The 20,403-nt window shown below is 40.6% G+C and overlaps 1 protein-coding gene across 5 annotated transcripts in view; it reads left to right on the top strand.

Moving 5' to 3' along the window:
• kif13a (kinesin family member 13A) overlaps positions 1–20,403 on the top strand; it is a 319,880-nt gene that overhangs the window by 65,229 nt on the left and 234,248 nt on the right. For all 5 annotated transcript variants that reach the window (XM_078241905.1, XM_078241898.1, XM_078241903.1 and 2 more), the window contains exons 3-4: positions 13,683–13,695; positions 17,846–17,906. In XM_078241905.1, coding sequence (XP_078098031.1) covers positions 13,683–13,695; positions 17,846–17,906 — 74 coding nt within the window. The remainder of the gene's footprint in view (positions 1–13,682; positions 13,696–17,845; positions 17,907–20,403) is intronic.

Here is a 20,403-nt window from a genome sequence, read left to right as displayed (position 1 = left end):
TCAACGGCACTGTTGATTTCACTCCCATTGCTGCGGCTGGTTCTGACCCAGCATTGAATCAGGTAATATTCAGGTAAGATCACAGAATCCATGTGCACACCAAGTCTGTGCAACCATCATTTTTTTGCCTGTGGGGTTAATTATGCACATGCTATCCAATGTTTCACCCATAAGAAACTGGATGTGGGCATGGTTGCTTCCCTGCACATAACTACACTCTAGTCTATGATGTTCTGTTAATTGCAGAAGAAATTCAAGGATTGACACTGCTCATGCCATCTTGACTTTTTTCTACATCAGTGTGAAGGAGAGCTTATAAAGTGTGATTCGAGCACACTAATCCCATTGCACCTAATGTTTTCTGTCGCAAACCATGCTGATGTGAGGAGTCATAGAACCATAGAAAATTACAGCTCAGAAACAGGCCTTTTGGTCCTTCTTGTCTGTGCCGAACCATTTTATGCCTAGTCCCACTGACCTGCACTTGGACCATATCCCTCCACACCCCTCTCATCCATGAACCCATCCAAGTTTTTCTTAAATGTTAAATGTTTGTTTATACTCGAGTCACGTAAAATCCAGTGAGAAACCAATCCAGTCATCATATAAACAATTATTAAAGAATATTTATTAATTTAAAAGAAATAAAAATACACAGCAAAAAGGATGACACTACTCTGTCACTTAAGTACATGAATAACTAAACACATGCACAGATTACCCCTTGTTCCAAAACATATTTATGATCCATGAACCAACGAAGACTGCCTTTTCCAAACAAGTCAAATCCAGCTTATATAAGTTACCACACAATAGGGCTGATCATCAAATCTGGGAAACATCTTTTCTTGATCCAGTGAAGATACTTAACCTGCCGTAATGAAGGTTTCCTGCAGTGCCTTGGCTCTAAGACCTGGGTGCAACACGATAGCATCTCTGAGAAGTAAAAGATGTTGGGGTTAATTAATTAACTAATTAATTAATTAACATATTTAACCCCTTTGTTGTGAAATGGATCCTATCCTCTTGGCAGGTGTGGACTGGACTCTGGCTGTTTCTGAGGGGGAACAGTTGCACTGTTTCCCCTTCTGTTATTTCAGACTCGATAGTTGGCTGTCTATGTATCTTGAATTCTTTCCTTTTGTGGATCTTAGCGTTTCTGTAGCCCTGAATCACCCAGTCATTTAGGTGAACCGTTTCTGCTTCTGGAACTACCTGTTTCTACTACTAGAGCAATTCATACCTGATCATCTTTAGATGCTCTCTGGCCTTTCGAATGCCCTGATCACTCTTAGAGGCTTGCCTGCCCCTAGAAATGCTGGCTAATACTGTTGTTAGGCAGATTTCTACCTTTCAAGCCTTAAAATTTTGTTGCTGCTAGGTAAATCCTTAACAATTTATCCAGTAAATTACTTGTAGGAGCCTCCAACATCCTGTAGCAGAATTCTACTAACCAGCCCCTTTCTTTCTCCACCACCCACAGACAAAAGTTTAGGAGGACAAGGGTATTTCAAAAGCTTCTCATCATTTCAATTGAAATATCGTGCACCAATCATTTAAATCTCTTATCTCCATCTGTTTCCAACTGAGAAACTTTATTGATCTAGATCTGGTCTAAAATAATTGATCCCTGTTCAATAAAAATGAAATAGTGCAACCTTGGGCTGTTATCAAGCATCAGATAATTCTGTTTTCTAATGAACATATTCATTGAGTGTTGAATTGTAAATGAGATAACCTTTGGGATAATAGTGATTTCGCCAGCATCCAGGGATCCATCCTTATCTAGTTAAATAACCTTGGCATTGAAATGACTTGGATTTGATAGTTTTACTAGAGTTCACACAGCACTTACAATTTATTAACTAAGACCATGAACCATCTGGTAATATGTTAATTAATAGCTATTGTTATTGATAGGGAGAGGTTAGAAGTTGTTGAACACTTCCATGTCTCAGCAGCTATCTTTCTCTTCGAAGAGGAGATCAGTTATGGCAGCACAGCCTTCTGAAAAATTGTGCAACCTTGTCTTCTACAATAGAGATCTTCATAAGAGGACAATAGCTTTAACCTAAAATGCTGTTGTTGTTACTACTCTTTTGTATAACAGTGAGACTTGGGTCGCCTACCAACCGTGACCATGCAAAATAGGTTCTGCTGCTTTGGACAGTGCATCTGCATGCCAAATAATCGGCTTCCAAAGCAGATGCTTTTTTCACAACTTAAGGATGGCACCTAGTCTGGAGGGGAGCAGAGGAAATGTTTCGAGAGCATGCTGAAGGCCATGTTGAAAAGGAAGCAGATTGATATCAATGCATGGGAGGAGGTACTTGCCACAAACCATATGGTGTGGCTGCACCTCAACCCAACAAACCACAAATCAGTCAGAAACTGACCACATAAACTCTGTTGTGGAGAAACTATGAAAACAGAAGGAAAGAGAGCAGGATCCAAAGAAATGTTGCATGATTCTACATGAATCAGTATGGAAAATAAACCAGTGTTACATCCTTATTTGAAAATTTGGATGGGAATCACTACAGTAAAGCAAGGAGAAAGGTAGACTGACAATTTTCCATAGTATATGCAACGGGCTGGTGGGAATTGACAGCAACAAGTACCGGGTGCCCTGGGGCAATGGCAAAACACGGGGTAGCCATCCAGATAAACTGGAAAGACAGTTTGTTTTTATTTATTCATTCATGGGATGGGGATTGTTGCTGGCGAGATCAGTATTTATTGCCCATCCCTAATTGCTCTCAAGAAGGTGGCGGTGTGCTGCCTTCTCGAACTGTTACAGTCCATGTGTTGTAGGAATACCCACAATGCTGTTAGGGAGGGAGTTCCAAGATTTTGTCCCAATGACAGTGAAGTGAAGGAACGGCGATATAGTTTCAAGTCAGGATGGTCTGTAGCTTGGAGAGGAACTTGAAAATGCTGGCGTTCTCGTGCAAGTGTTGCTCTTGTCCTTCTAGGTGATAGAGCTCATTGTTTTTCCACAACAGAGTTTAAGTGGTCAGTTTCTGACTGATTTGTTAACTTGTTGGGTTGAGGTGCAGCCACACCATATGGTTTGTGGCAAGTACCTCCTCCCATGCATTGATATCAATCTGCTTCCTTTTCAACAAGGCCTTCAGCATGTTCTCAAAACATTTCCTCTGTTCCCCTCCAGGCTAGGTTGCCATCCCTGGTTTGAAAGCCAATTAGTGAAAGATAATTGTTTCCAAGACATTGTACCAACAATCTTTCTTCCCAAGGACAATCCCACAATGGAACAAGCTGTCAAAGGGAATTATCACATCCACATCACTTGAAATCTTCAAAGCCCATCTTTAGATAATTTCCATTTAACGATTTTCATTATCAGAACCATCATTTATATGCTACTCATATAAATGATAGAGCAAGACGGATTTGTGATTCGACAACAACTAAACAGAAGAACCCTGGCTTGAGAACTCCCTCTTCCCAAAGACCTATGGCTCCAGGATTGGTTTATTGAGGACACTTGAAGCTTGACAGAGTTATCCTGGTTTCAAAGGACTGATGATTTTACCCCTACATGACAAGCAGATCATAGAATCCTACAGAAGGAGGCCATTCGGCCCATCGAGTCTGCACCAACCACAATCCAACCCAGGCCCTATCCCCTTAACCGCATGCATTTTACCCTAGCTAGTCCCCCTAACATTAAGGGGCAATGTAGGATGGCCAATCCATCTAACCCACGTATCTTTGGAGTGTGAGAGGAAACCGGAGCACCCAGAGGAAACCCACACAGACACGAGGAGAATGTGCAAACTCCACACAGACAGTGACCCAAGCCGGGAATTGAACTCTGGTCTCTGGTGGCAGCAGTGCTAACCTCCCTAAATGGTGCTGTTTTCTAGTCACGATGACTATTCATTGACCCAAAAGAGTCACAATGTTTTATTCTTTCTCCACAGATGTTGTCTGACTTGCTGAATATTTCCAACATTTGTATTTACTTTTCTTTGAATGCATAATTTTCAACCAGAGAATGGATTTAAAAAAAATAGCAATTTGAACATTTCCATTGAAAATGAGAGAGCCTGTGACATCATGTTTTAACAGTACCAATAAGTAGGGTTGATGAAAAGGTAAATGATTTTCAAATGAGATGAATTACATTTTTGTACATTTGGAAGATTCGGGAAATGGAATCAATATTTGGTGTAGTTACTGCTTCATTACCAAGAGTCATTAAGCCTTTTTAAGCCTCCAGTGAAGAAGCTTCTGAAGTGATAATTTGTTGATGATATTGTCTGTACTTGGCATAATCGTTTGGGATTCTATTGGAACTGAGAATGAAAATTACTAGGATGAATACTAATTGTACATCCTGCAAATTTCAATTTGACAGAACACTTTACAAACTGTTAACAAATGATTTACTTTGGATATAGTTCCTCCTCTTAAAAAAAATACTAGAAGCACAGCAAGAAGAAAAAATTGCACAAGGGCGTTGCCAATTTGTATTCATGGTTTGTCAGTCATTCAGTTTCTTTGGGTTCTAATCACTTCACTGTAGTCTATTTTTTAGTTCGAGCAGTGGCTTGTGTAACTGCACTTTAACCCCCAATAAGTGTTTGATGAAGGTAGGACACTGCAATGAACTTTCACTGTTGGGCAATCTACTGTCCCAATGCACACCATGACACAGACTACAATTGTCATTGGTATTTAGTTTAGGAAGAGCATTTTGTATTTTTCTTTAGTTTACCTTTTCCAAACTTTTTCATGCAAACGATTTGATTAGAATGAGAGGGAGAAAATCCACCTGTCCCTGTGGTTGTGACCCTGCCTCTGCCCAGAGCACAGGAAATTATGGATGTACTCTGCAGAAATATTGAAAAGAGCAAATAAAATATTTGAAATAGTAAGTACAAATGCCTCTTGCATATTGCAACACTGAAATTAATTGTTGTTTTCCCATATATATGCTTTATTCATAAAATATTTGAAATTCATTGGGCATTCTATGCATCATCAATATCTCTCTCTCATTGCCCTTCATTCTGCTCTTTGAGATGCAGGTGTTTGAAACTGTGCCTTATATTAATGCCGCCTATTTTGCAGTAGACTGGTTATATCTGTTTTGAGTATACCTAGGTTGATATTTTCCTGGGTTTAACTCCAATTTTGGAATCTATCTTTTGCAGGGTAATTTAATAATCAATGAAGCTAAACTAGGTGGGACAAAAATAATTGATGTGGAAATAATTGACTAGGCTTCTTGGTAGGTTGTGCGTTTGCAGAGACAGAGTGCATTTTTGTTTCAAGCCATCTTGGAATTGAAAATAATTTTGGTGTGAATCAAACTCGAGTCTTCATGTGAAAGGTTTTTGAGTACTCCCTACTCCCTCTTTGAGTAGTTGATCTTTTCTACAAATTTGAGCTGGATTTGTTCAAAACGCTGGTGGCGTTTACTCCCAAGTCTGAAGGTTGTGGGTTCGAGGCCCATTACAGAGACTTCAGCACACAATCTCGGCTGACTTGTAGAGCTGAGGGAGGGCTGCATGTTTTCTTTTTAGATGACCTGGCCAATCCCTAAATCAACACAATTAAAACTAATTATCTTGACACGATCACATTTCTGCTGAAGGATCTTGCGCATAATTTGGCTATTCCACATTACAACAGTAACACTTCAGAAATGTGTAATTAGTTGTGAAGAGCTGTGGGACAACCTGAGATTGCTATATAAATGCAAGTCATCCTTTGTCGCTTACAAGAATGTGATGAGAAATCTGAGAACATAGTTGTTTTTTGTTGCTTTCCCCCTTTCTTTGTGCAGCTGTAGAACTGTTCCGTTTGATTTTCCAATTCAAACAGAAGGAAGACTGGTTTCAATTTAACTGGGTATTTTAGTCAGCAAGAAAAATGAAAATTGGATAATTTCTATACTACTGTTGCATCCGGTTATTGGCAAGAAATCCCAATAAAATATCTTAATGCTAGACTTGGTTGTAATTGCAATGATTGTAACAGTGTCAGTATGCCTTGAGCCCTGGGCTCACCAAGCATTTGTGGTAATTATTCAAGAGCTGTGAAATATTACCCCAAGTGTTGAGTACTGAATGAGACTTGATTTACAGTAAAAATAAACTAGTAAGTAACATTCCGTGTGCAACTCGCAAGTTCAAATGATGATGCGAGCTAGAGTTGGTGAGCAAGAACAACCTTTAAGTGTTTATACAGAAAGCCGTCACCTTCTGTCCCTCCTACAAAATTCTGCCTTTTGTGATCAATCTATTTCCCTTCGCTTCTGGGGCTGAAGCAGATTGTCTGTTCCCATTTGTTATCAATATCTGTCCCTTTCAGACTCTACTGTATCATTGTTCTGTTGGCAGGTTTCCAATCCTCCATCCTACGCAAGCTTCAGTTCATCCAAAACTTCTGCTGCCTGTATCTTATCCCACCCCATGTTCCCTTACTTTGTACCTCTAAGGGAACTATATTGGCTCCTGGTCCCCCAAAACAATAGATTTAAAATTCTCAACCTTGTATTCTAAACTCTTTATGGACTCCTCCTTCCTGTCTGTCTGTCTCTCTCTCTCTCTTCTAACCCTGGCGTTCCCTATGTCCCTTCCCTTTGCCCCACAGTGTGTTTTAGCTTTCTCACCCCCATTCACTGGAATTCTCTTCCAAAACTGCCTAAAGGGTGGTGGAAGCATGAGGGAAATAATTTGCTGAGTTAAGTGGAAAGGGCTATGCGTGGGATGAGCTAAATTGCTCTCTGAGAGCCACGTGGGCTCAAGGGGCCGAATAGCCTCCTTCTGTGCAGTAACCATTCAATGATTCTAAATTCAACTTCAAGGGTATGATACGGGAGACATTGCTGAGACATTGCAACAAAGCAGTCAGAATTGGGGAACTAAATAGTCTAAGTTATGAAAGTGAGATAAATAATTGAAGGGGAGGAGTAGCCTTAGTGATTAAAGATGAAATCACTTCGGTGATAGAGAATATAACCAGAGGTAAACAGGCAATGGAGTCTTTCAAGTAAAATTAAGAAATAGAAAAGGATTTTAAACTATAGTGGAGGTTGTGTTTTAGGCCTGGTAGCATCAATGAAGATTGCATAAATGTAGAGATTCAACATGCATGTAGTAAAGGCAGAATGGATTTAATGGGGAATTGCAACTTGCTTGTGGATTGGGATATACAGGTTAGGACATTCTAGGAAGATAGTGAATTTGTTGATTGTTTCTGGAACAGTTGCCTATAGCAATTGAACTTGAGCCAAAGGGTGCATGCCATATTAGATTTAATCATGAGTAATGAACCAGATTTAGTTAGCAGCCTAACAGTAGGTGAACACTTACCCGATAGCATTCATAATATGATTGAGTTCAGCGTAGTATTTGAAAGGAAGAGATGCAAAACAGCTTTTAAGGTTCTAGCTATTAGTAAAGTTACCTTCACTGGGATGAGATGGATACTGTCCTCAGAAAACTGGAAAATTATGTTAATGGCTTAAATAACACGCAATCAGAGGGATGTGTTCAAAAACAAAAATGTCATGGACAACTAAGGGATAATAGACAATATAAAGCTAAAAGAAAGAGAAAAAATGAAAGACCTGAGCAAATGGAAAGCAGGGCAAAGGGTGATGAAACAGCCAGAGTTACAAAAAGAGATTATGGAAAAGAACTTGCAAGAGATACCAGAATTAACAGTTTTGCAATTATATTAAGAAAAGGAGGGTGCTCAGGAGCAATGTAGTCCTTTTAAAAGCTGATAACATTGATGTGTTCAGTTAAAACAAAGCATATACTGGATATACTGAACAATTGCTTTGCAGTAGTATTTACTGATAGGAAGAAGTTGGTATACCAGACATCCCAACCTAACTAGTATTGAATCCAGTTCAGGGATTTGGCCAAATTAACGTAAGCAATGTTACTACCATTCTTTTTATAATTACTGTTAAGAGTGACAGGTATTCGGGGCCAGATTGTTTCCACTTGAAAGTTTTGATGAAAATAGGTGAGAACATTGAAAATGTCCAAACTATATCCTTCCAAAGTTCTCTTGATTTGGGAACCGTTCCTTTGGTTGAAAAATATACATGTCGTTCCTCTATTTACAGAAGGTATGAGAGGGAATCGGAGAATTGTAGACTCGTTATCCTAATATCTGTTGTATGGAAATTACTGGAGCCTATAATTAAGGGTCGAGTGACTGAAAGCTTTGAAAGTTTTCAACTGATCGGAGAAAGCTAATGTGGGTTTGTGGGGCATAGACCACACCTGATGAATCTGATTTGAATTTTTTGGAAAGTTCACTAAGATGGTGATTAGGACAATACCTATGGATATTACTTGTGTCAACTTCCAGAAGATATTGATAAAGTCCTTCATAAGTTGAAAGTTCATGGAATTGAAGGTAAATTTTGATCTGGTTAGGAAATTGGCTGAATGGCAGGGCCAGGTTTAGGTATGTGAAGTAAATTCTCAGATTAGCCAAATCTCACTGAATGGCGGAGTGGGATCAAGGGGATAAATGGCTTATTGATGTGTCTAATAAAAAAAGACACTCGCGTCCTCTTGGCTCTCCCACCTTTCATGGCTCTGAGTTTCAGGAGTCCAGCATTGTGATGATTCCTGTTGGAAAGCCTCTCAATTTTCCATTTAATAAGGAATATATGCCTTTCTAACCACCCCCACCTCCCCTGTCTCCAGAGGTAAACTTTAACATAGCTTTAGTAATTCCTATGCATTTGTTGAAGATATTATTGATTGGTGGAATTCACCTGATGTGGGTGTCAATTGATTTTTGAAAGGTTTCTCAGTCTGTTTCTTTTGAAATTCCATTGTGCTTCCACTCGCAGTATAGTGACCTGAATTTTGATGTCAATGTTGATGATTAATTGAGGGCCTGTGTTGACTGTTGGGGAAGTCATCAAGAACGGTTCAGGATGCTGTGATTGGATTTCCTTTCCTAACTTTGGAGAGTCCGAGGTCTCTGTTTGCTGTATTCCCAATAAGATTGTTTCACTCAGAGAGCATAGTGGAAGGAAATAATTTCCACATGATGCATGTGATGGCAGTTTTCCACCACCATGTTTAGTCAACATCAGCTGATAGTGAATTCAAAATTGAAAAATATTCCAAGGCATTTCGTGGGAGCATAAGACAAAATTGATGCCGAGCCAAAGGAGGAGAGAATGAGAGAGATGAGGGAAAAACATGGTCAAGAAATTTTTTTAAAGAAGAGTCTTAAAAAGAGGAATAGTAGAAAAGGTATTGAAGGAACTCCAGAGAGAGTTACTGAGGCAGTTTAAGGTATGTCTGCCAATATTGGGGAAAAGTTTGACAATACACAAACAAAATGGAAAGTTTACAGTATGTGATTGAATGTTATAAAATTAGAAAGGGGCAAGTCCATAAAAGTTCTTAACATAAGATGAGAATTTTACAGTTAAGATGTTGAGGGATTGAGAACCATTGTGCACATCATTGAAGATGGGTGTAATGGGCAAATGTGGCTTGGTGCAAGATAGGATAGGATGGCAGAAAGTTCGATGATCTGACGGTTATCAAAAATGATGGCTGGCCAGGAAAGGATTGGCGTAATTGAGCTGTTGAGTGGCAGCCATGGATGAAACCAGAGGTAAATTGTGTTATTAAAGTTGAGTATGTATGAATTTGTGACAGTGGGCTTCCAATTTAAGCTCAAGACCCATTGGCTAAGAAGGTTGCAAACAGTCATAGTAACACTAAATAGGTTATGGTGATACGATCAGAGGCAAGGTTATGGAGTTCATGAAAGTGATGGTTTTGAGCCTCCCCAATTTTAGCTGGGGGATTTAGTACTCACCCAATGCTGCGTAAGGAGGAAGAACATAAGAAATAGGAGCAGGAGTAGGCCACTCAGCCCTTTGAGCTTGCTCCACTATTCAATGAGATAATCGCTGATCTTCTACTTTGCCATTTTCCTGTGCCATCCCCATATCCCTTTATGTGTTTAATATGTAGAAATCTAGCCATCTTAGTCTTGAACGTACTCAATGACTGAGCCTCCAGAGCCATCAGAATTCCAAAGATTCACCACCCTCTGGGTGAAGAAATTCCTCCTCATCTCACTTCTAATTACTATTAGCACTCTTATTATTGGTCACCCTGTAATCAAACCCCACTCCAGTAAGTATACTTGACTCCAAAGTATTTGATAACTCTCAATTTACAATGCCATCGGCAAAATATGATCAGAATTTTCTGAAGACCATGCAAAGATCCGTTGGCCTCGGGCGGGAATTTCTGGTTTTGGGGCGAGCACGGCCAGAAAATCCCGCCCTATATAGAATCATAGAATCCTTACAGTACAGAAGGAAGCTATTCGGCCCAGCGAGTCCGCACTGACCACAATCCCACCCAGGCCTCACTCCCGCAACCCCACACATCCACCCCACCAATCTCCCTGACACTAGGGTCAATTTATCGTGGCAAATCAACCTAACCCGCATATCTTTGGAGTGTGGGAGGAAACCGGAGCACCTGGAGGAAACCCATGCAGACACAGGGAGAAAGTGCAAACTCCACACAGACAGTGACCCGAGGCCGGAATTGAACTTGGGTCCCTGGCGCTGTGAGGCAGCAGTGCTAACCACTGTGCCACCATACCGCCCATGTTCAGTCTTTAATCAATAATGCAATTTCTTTCTGATACCTGGCCGTATGAAAATGATAAATGCCTTTTTGCTCCATGTACCTTATGTATGAGAGCGTGTAGTTTTGAGAAACCATCTGTTCTTGAACACATCCAAAGCCTTGTCAAGAAATACCAACGTGAAGAAAAAGCTTTTCCATAGCTCTAGCACCCTCAGTTAATCTATATTACTTTAAACAGTAGCAAGACTTTGACACACCATGAAGCCTGAATGTAAAATGCCTCAATCTTTACAGTTCAAAGTGATCATATAATGGACAAATTTTTAACAGTTTCATCAGGAATTTAAAAAAAAATAAAACTACAAAAGAAAACTGTTAAATAAAATAAAACAGCGCCAGGGCCCCAGGTTCGATTCCCGGCTTGGGTCACTGTCTGTGTGGAGTTTGCACGTTCTCCTCGTGTCTGCGTGAGTTTCCTCCCGCTGTCCAAAGATGTGGGGGTCAGGTGGATTGGCCATGCTAAATTGCCCCTAAGTGTCAGGGGGACTAGCTAGGGTAAATGCATAGGGTTAAGGGGATATGGTCTGGGTGGGATTGTGGTGGGTGCAGACTCGATGGGCTGAATGGCCTCCTACTGCACTGTAGGATTCTATGAAAATCAGGGCTGATTACTGCAATGGTGATTTGTAATAAAGTAAACTTTGAGCAAGGATTGCTTTTGAAATTTCAGCAGCTGTTACAGCCCCTCCTCCATAATTCAAACTTTGGTCTGAGGAGGAGTGTTGCACCGTACCGGAGGAGTCAAGTGAGGGCAGAACTTGAACTTGATTTCTGACTCATGGTTTGCACATTTTACAGGCTTTGATCAGTGTGTTTTTGGAATGAGTTGTCACCTATTTTCATCGCTGATTGGCTTTCATGGCCAGATCTACCTGTGGCCAGATTTTCTTGCAGTGAAATTTCCCTTTTGTGGTTTTATGACAGTGGTTTCATAAATATCGACTCAACTTGCCCACTATGAAGAATGAACAATGGAACAAAGTAATTTTCAACAAGTTTCTTGAATTGTGCTGTTTGAAAACGGAATCTTAACACCAAGAAGTATTTTTGTTTTGGTACCTGAATGCTCTCGTGTTTGTGGAATGAAACCATTCTGGCACTGAGTAAAATGGAATAATCAAATGGTCTGTATGTCTAACTGATTTGGAGAGAGTTTGTATATATTTCATTTCTATGAATACATCTATGGATCATGAATACTTTTAGCAGAACTACTTTACCACAAGTGACATTGGCCAAGTATGTGGCGTGACGAGCAGACAAATACCAAAGATGTGCGGGTTAGGTTGATTGTCCATGCTAAAATTGACTCCAGTGTTCGGAGGATTAGCAGGGTAAATGTGTGGGGTTACGGGAATAGGTCCTGGGTGGGATTGTGGTCGGTAAAGACTCGATGGGCCGAATGGCCTCCTTCTGTACTGTGCAGATTCTATGAAATACACCTTGAAATTTTGTTAATTGCTGTTTAGAATGTCAGTCCAAAATTGGTTTTAGCAAAACAATTGTTCATGGAATGTAATGTAGAATTTCACAAACCATAAATTTCTAGCAGGGTGATGCATATTAGATGAGTATGTGTTTGATGGATGCCATTGAGGATTAACTGCAAAAAGTCCGTTGATTAATAGGGATCAGGAATAAGTGAGGTAACATGGGAGATGCTGTCAAAGTACAATTACATAATTTTGCTAATCAGATTAGTGTTGACCATTATGATCTCAGAAGCGTTGCTATTTCACAGAGGCACTTGGAATCTCATGAGCAGCAGCAAAGCAATCTTTCCTGATTTTCTGTGAAGTAGCCATCAGAGTGGACATTTCCATAAGGTTGCAGTCCACTGTTTATAAATATCTGAAGCTTCTCTCTCATAGCTTTAATTCATCAGAATCGCTGGATGTAATTATAGCCCTTGGTGAGACCACATTTGGAATATTGTGTGCAGTTCTGGTCACCTCACTATAAGAAGGATGTGGAAGCATTGGAGAGAGTGCAGAGGAGATTTACCAGGATGCTGCCTGGTTTGGAGGGTAGGTCTTATGAGGAAAGGTTGAGGGAGCTAGGGCTGTTCTCTCTGGAGCGGAGGAGGCTGAGGGGCAGACTTAATAGAGGTTTATAAAATGATGAAGGGGATAGATAGAGTGAACGTTCAATGACTATTTCCTCAGGTGAATGCAGCTGTTAGTAGGGGGCATAACTATAAGGTTCATGGTGGGAGATATAGGAGGGATATACGAGGTAGGTTCTTTACTCAGAGAGTGGTTGGGGTATGGAATGGACTGCCTGCAGTGATAGTGGAGTCAGACACTTTAGGAACTTTCAAGCGGTTATTGGATAGGCACATGCAGCACACCAGGGTGACAGGGAGTGGGATAGCTTGATCTTGGTTTCGGATAAAGCTTGGCACAACATCGTGGGCCGAAGGGCCTGTACTGTGCTGTACTGTTCTATGTTCTATGTTCATTGATTTGTCCTAAACATTGATCGTACATGCAGCTGTTTTCCCTCGTGCCATCAATTGTCTTGTGCATGACGATCTGCTGGACTCCTAGGGCAACTAATGATGGGCAATAAATGCTGGCCAGCCAGTGACGCCCATGTCCCACAAATGAATTTAAAAAAATTGAGAAAGCTGTTTTTTTTTTGGCTCTTTGACTGACATTTTACTTGGACATTTTTTCTCGTTGTAATTCTTTTGGGGGCTGTAGAAATATTTCACCAATTCAAAAATTGTAAAAGTCAAAACAAGCTCCTGAATGCATTATAAAGTATAGCACAGTAGTTAAAATGATGCTCTGCACTTGTATTAAGGGCAGCAGTTGACGAAATTTAAAGTAAGCATTCCTCAGGGGGGTTTTAAAGTCTGATAAATGTTCAGAAAATTAATATTGTTTTGTTTTTCTTTTTCCTTGCTGATGACTTGGTGGTGGATCTGATGCCCTTTTCATCACTCAATTTTGCATTGATGGACTGACCTTGCTTTTTAAGGAAAGGGCCTAAGGTACGTATGCCAACTTCATTAGATGCATGAATTATTATGTTCATTTTAAAGAATGCAAAATTGGTCACAAGTTGCAGAGGAGCTGCTGTATTACATTTTTAATCTCATGTACAGCTAGTATAACCCTAGCCTTAAGTGTGGTCAATGGCTGAGCAGGCAGTGATTTGCATTTCTGAAACATATTTAGCCAAATGCTTAAGGACTCACAGTGCCTAAAATGCTCACTTGCAAAGAATGGTAGAAACCCTAGCGTGCAGAAGCCGACCATTCGGCCCATTGATTCTGCACGGACTCTCCAAAAGAGCATCTCACCCAGGCCCACACCCCGTCCTCTCCCATAACCCTGTGAATTTACCCTGCTAATTCCCCCCAAACCGACGCACCTTGGGACACTAAGGGGCAACTTTAGCATGGCCAGCCGACTTAACCTGCACATCTTTGAATACTTATTAAATCAGTACAGTACTGCCCGTGAGGGATAAAACAATCTATATAAAGAAAAAATAAGACTATGAAAATTGAGGCTTATGGAATAGAAAGGTCAGTGTCACTTGGATAAAAAAAAATTTGGCTTAAGGACTGGAAACAGCAAACTGTGGAAAATGTTTGTTTTTCAAACTCCAGGGTGGTAAACAGTGGTGTGTCCCAAAGGTCAGTGAGGCCCACTTCTTTTTGATGTATATAAATGGAGATTAGAATATAAAATACAATTTTAAAAATTACCTGTACTAACAAATGCGAAAGTGTGGCAAACTTTCAGAACTATGACAGCGAACTGCGACAGAGGCAGGCTAGCAGAATGAACAGAAAAGAGGCAGGTGGAATTTAAGATAGAAACATATAAGGTGATACATTTTTGGTGGAAGGGTGAGTAAATATTGGCTTATTGGCACAGGTCTTTAGCAGACTGAAGGACCTGGGGATCTTTGAAGTCGGCAGGACATATTGAGGGTGTCAATAGAAAAGTATATGGGATCTTTGGCTTTAGAAATCGAGTACAATTGAGTACAAAAGCAGGAAAGTTATGCTGAACCTTTGTAAAACTCCGGTTAGGCAACAGCTAGTGTGTGGCATCCAGTTTTGCTCACCACAATTTGGGAAGAATTTGAGAGTCCTTGAGAGGGTGTTTATTAGATTTACCAGGATGTTTCCAAAGATGAGGAATTTTAGTTTCAAGATTAGGTTGGAGAAACTCTTAGAGGGTTAGCTTTTTGGAGCAAAGGAGATCGAGGGGAGATTTGTTATAGGTGTGTAAGATTATGACTGGTTTAGATCAAGAAGACAAAGGGAAGTTTGTTCCCATTAGCTCATAGTAGAAGGGTGAGGAGACACGTTAAAGATTTTGAGAAGAGGCGCCAGGAAAATGCCACTCACTGCGTAAAGCAGTTCTTGCTGATGATGATCTGGAATTTTTTGCCTACAAGGGTGTGGAAGCAGAAACAATCGACAATTTTAAAAGTAAATTGAATGGACACTTGAGGCAAATAAACCTCTGGGGTTATACAGGTGCAGTAAGGGAATGGGACTGATTGTGTTGTCATACAGACTTGATGGACATATGGACTTGATGGGCTGAATGCCTCCGTCTGTGCAGTCAATAACTCATGTCACACTATCCGTAATACCCACGACTTGCCTGGGTTTGCAAAATCTCACTAACTGTCCTGGCTGGAGACAATTCACAACTCTTTAGCCTGTGCTTAACCCTCTCTCCATTCACATTGTCTGCATCTGTAAAGACTTGATTACCTGTTAAGACTCACATTCCAACCATCATCTTGTAATTGAGTTTGTGTCTATATATGCCCTGTTTGTGAAATGAACTCTTCACTCACCTGATGAAGGGGCAACGCTCCGAAAGCTCGTGCTACCAAATAAACCTGTTGGACTTCAACCTGATGTTGTGAGACTACTTACTGTGTCAATAACTCAGTTGATATTTTCTTCAAATCTAAAATTACTCAGTGATTCCTTTATGGAATCACATTGTTAACATCAATTGAATTGTGAGGGCTGTGCGATATTAAGATTTTGGGTCTTAAATTTGCCTGGTGTAGGTTAGTTCCTAAAATACCTGAATTCCAATGTCTTGGGTCTCTATGTGTAATCTTTTTCTTGTTCTCTCTTTTCTATTTATTTCTCTTTCTTTCACACTTTCTCTCTCTCGCTCTTCAAACTAATCATGTCATTTTGCATTTGTTCACCCAAGTGTAAACTCTAGTGGTTTCTGAATCCTGTTCTTATATGATTTATAAACAAATATCATGAAGAGGTGAGGGGGGGGGGGAATTTTTCAATATTTAGTGTTGCCATTAATTGCTTTAGATTGCTTATTTTTCACATAATTGCAACCTTAAAAATAGTCCTTATTTGATGGCGAAACTACACAGTTATATCTGTATTGATTCAAGAATGTTAAAATAGTCATTATTTTTTCCTGACTCATTAATTTGAATTGCTGCTAGAATAATGTTGACGATGTCCCACTTTGAGTCAGTGGTAGCTCCTGACATACTACTACATTTCCATTGAAAGTCTTTAACGAAGCTGATATGCCAAGGTGTCGGGCAGGATTCTCCCAAAAAAAATTCCAAGTCCCCAATTCGCATGAAAACAGGAGTAACTCCTGCCGATATTTTTAGCGTAATTTTCAAATTGAATCTCCGACACTGTGCATCACAGAGTGCCCTAGCGGGATTCTCTCTGAAAATCAGAGGGCAGAGCCTATTCCCCCCTGGGAGGCTGGCAGCATAGCGCTGAGTGGGCAACTGTGCATGCGCCGATCTGTCAAGAGTGGAGATCTGCGCATGTGCAGTGGCTGCGTATTGCTGGCCTCCTGATTGCTGGCCAGGCCCGCAACCATCCTATCGCTGGCTTTGCAGAGCCAAACCCCCCCCCCCCATTAGGTCCTGCTGCTTCTGGCCCCACCCCTTGGCAATGCCCAGTTGGCAGTGCCAAGATGCCCCTTGGGCAGTGCCAAGGGGGCCAGGCTTACCCCTGACGTCCTGGGGGGTCCTCACTGGCCTCTCTTCACTCCAGTGGGATCGGCTGCCTGTTCCCCATTAGTGGGGAGCAGTTGTAACCCCCACTGGAGTGCACCATTCCTGGCCGGGGGAGGAAGAGTTGCTAGAAGGCCTGGAGACTTCAGTCCCGTGTCCGCTAATTACATTAAAATCATGATTTTCATATGGTAATCAGCTCGGTGCCAATTTCCAGCACAGAGCTGATTACTCTGGAAATCTTTGGCTGGGAGACTTGTGATGGCTGTGATGCCCAGTGCAAAACGGCCTCTGCAGATGTCTCCCGGTCCGCTGTGCTGCTCGAGCAGTGCAACAGGGTGAGAGAATTGCCCCTGTTATCTGCTTCCTTATGTTGGTTTTATTTGACAGAAAAGCAAGAAAGTTTTACTCAAGGTATGGCCAACTTTTGTACTTCCATCAAAACTGTCAAATATGTTGACTCATTTGGTTATTTGTCTTATTTTGGGAAATTGCTTGCACTGGATCTCTAACACCTCTGTCTAAGTAAATGATTGCACCTCTGAAATGCAGTGTATGAAGCAACTTGAGGCATTTTGGGCTGCTGACGCACTAAAGTGTTAGAACTTTAGAATAGCCCACAGGCTGTAGTATCTGAGGAATTTATCTTCTGCTATAACTTGGGAATGCAAATTTCCTTTACCGCCTGCCCCCACTTCAAAGAACCAAACTTGAGACATTTCAAGTTGTTATTACATTGATATACATCAAACATTCAGGGGTACCCTGGGAGCGTTTCAGTGTGTTACTGGATCTACTCATATTTATTGATGAAGAAGCATGTAAACATCTCCAGTCCTAGTTCATACCATGTAATCCTTTATACAAAATGCTATAATTTTTTAAATCTCAAGTGTACTTGTGCTCCAGCACAATATTTGTGTATTAGTTTTTCTTATAACCACATTCAATTAATTATTTTTGGTAAGCTTTGTGCACTTTAATACCATTTGAGCAAAAGTATTTCTTTTCTGTGGTGTTTTTTGTTGTGCAATAAAGATTGCCTTCAACCATTTTTGTAGAGAGGGAAAAGTGCATCAGAAGCTTTTAGAAGCTCAGTTGTATATTCGGTCATTATTACATAAGTGGTAATTGGAATTTTCTTTTATTAGGTGTTTGCTTTTGACCATTGTTTCTGGTCCATGGATGAAAACAACAAAGCAAAATATGCAGGTGAGCCTTTTACTAAGTGTAAAAACCTTTTGATACCGTTTGTTGCATGAATGTGTATTGTCTTGTGATAAGGTCATTATTTAATTGCTCGGATAAATTATCAGATGGATTACTATTTTTTACACATGATATAGTGAACCTGTCCTAGGAAATATCAGCTAAAGAATTGATTGGAAATGTAAACTGATTTGCTTCTTAGTTCAAGCTCTTTTAAAAACTTTTTCATAAAAAATAACTTCCCAAAGTTGTATTAAGAGCATGCAGGTAGACTTGAATCTATTCGGCTCTACATAAATGTAATCTTTTGTACTGGAGGTGTTTTCTGTACATTCTTGTATCTGTTGCTCTCCTCCACTGTACTTGCCTCTTTATTTTAAAGTAATGAGTTTCATCAGAGGCCTTTTAGAACATGAGGTAGACGAATCCTTGGACGCCAAAACTGTGGTCAAGCAGATTGGAAACATTGGATCAATGCAACTTGAGCAATTTTGTATTTCAAACTTTTCTATTTGGGGAAATTCAATTTGAATATTGTGAAGGGGGTGGGGAGGGGAGAGAGAGAGACAGAGACCAGACGGACCGACCCACCCACCTGCCCGCCCACCCACATAATAAAGCTCTACTCCTATAAACCATTTTCTGTGAAAACCCTACCCGAAAGACAGCCACACGTCCTTGCTGAAAATGTGTTGTATTCATATACAGAAACAATGTGAACAAAACCAGAAATAATTAATGAGAAAGCTCCTTTCATCTCCCATGACATCTTCAGACAGTTCAGGGATCCCCATTTCAACCGTGGTGTGAATTTACGGATAATAAGTTAACATTATGAGCAGCATCAACAACTTTTGATGTTTATCGTTCTACATGTTCTTTGGGCAGTTTGCTCAGTGGGTAGGTTTGGTTTTTATTTGCCAATCTCGATCTGTTTTTCCTCATGCATGTGAAAGCAATAAAAGAGTTCTTGGATGCCCATTGGTATTGGATGTGGCTTCCAATTCTTGTCGTAAATATTTGAGTGGATGCAAGCCATCAAACTGCCTCACTGTGGATCACAATGCTATTTTCTTATGGTATAGTTGCAACTGTATTGCAATTGACCAAAATTCACTTGCAGTATTCTTCCACTAAGTTAAAAATAGAGCAGTTGTCTAGTTTATAGCCAGTCCTCAGCTTTTGGTGGCAAAACTGTTCTCCACGTTTTGTTAAAACTGGAGAACCTTTTGTGGAGAAGCAATATGAAATCTTCTCATCAGCTTCTTTTCAGTTCATTACTATTTCACTGAGATTGTATTTTTCCTTGGTTGCTTTCTCCTGACAGCACTGATTCCCTACTGGGTTGTGGTTTCACAAGTGTCTGGTATTCTGCAACCTTGAGTGCTGCATAAGCAGCCAATTATACTCGTACAAACTAAGTTGATTGGTATTGCTGGGTTGTTCAACCTTGGGGACTATCATAGTGGTACCTAATCTTTTCCTCATGGAACTGTTTCCAGTTGAAATCATTTGGATGTAACCCAAAGGTGTAATGTGGGACAGCTTTACAGATAGTCAAGAGGTTAGCAACACTGAAACTGCATTGATGGTTAAGTAAAGCAGCAGAAAACAATTTTCTTCTGTACTGAGTCCCTTCAAATATTATTCGAGAATTTAATGTGCATATGTGATGTACACAGCAGTAAAGTGAGCACACAGTTCATGATCAAATATTGCAGAAACACTGTATGTTCTTTTTTTATGACAAAAGTAATCTTTTTGTCTACATTTTCTGTCACTGCGACCTATGTCTTAAGACCATAAGACCATAAGACATAGGAGCGGAAGTAAGGCCATTCGGCCCATCGAGTCCACTCCACCATTCAATCATGGTTGATTTCAACTCCATTTACCCGCTCTCTCCCCATAGCCCTTAATTCCTCGAGAAATCAAGAATTTATCAATTTCTGTCTTGAAGACGCTCAACGTCTCGGCCTCCACAGCCCTCTGTGGCAATGAATTCCACAGACCCACCACTCTCTGGCTGAAGAAATTTCTCCTCATCTCTGTTCTAAAGTGACTCCCTTTTATTCTAAGGCTGTGCCCCCGCGTCCTAGTCTCCCCTGTTAATGGAAACAACTTCCCTACGTCCATCCTATCTAAGCCGTTCATTATCTTGTAAGTTTCTATCAGATCTCCCCTCAACCTCCTAAACTCCAATGAATATAATCCCACGATCCTCAGACGTTCATCGTATGTCAGGCCTACCATTCCTGGGATCATCCGTGTGAATCTCCGCTGGACCCGCTCCAGTGCCAGTATGTCCTTCCTGAGGTGTGGGGCCCAAAATTGCTCACAGTACTCCAAATGGGGCCTAACCAGTGCTTTATAAAGCCTCAGAAGTACATCCCTGCTTTTGTATTCCAAGCCTCTTGAGATAAATGACAACATTACATTTGCTTTCTTAATTACGGACTCAACCTGCAAGTTTACCTTTAGAGAATCCTGGACTAGGACT

Source organism: Mustelus asterias, chromosome 2 (assembly GCF_964213995.1).
Source record: "Mustelus asterias chromosome 2, sMusAst1.hap1.1, whole genome shotgun sequence".
Classification (NCBI taxonomy): Eukaryota; Metazoa; Chordata; class Chondrichthyes; order Carcharhiniformes; family Triakidae; genus Mustelus; species Mustelus asterias.
Note: the sequence above shows the minus strand (reverse complement) of the source record. Positions and strands in the feature narration are given on the sequence as shown.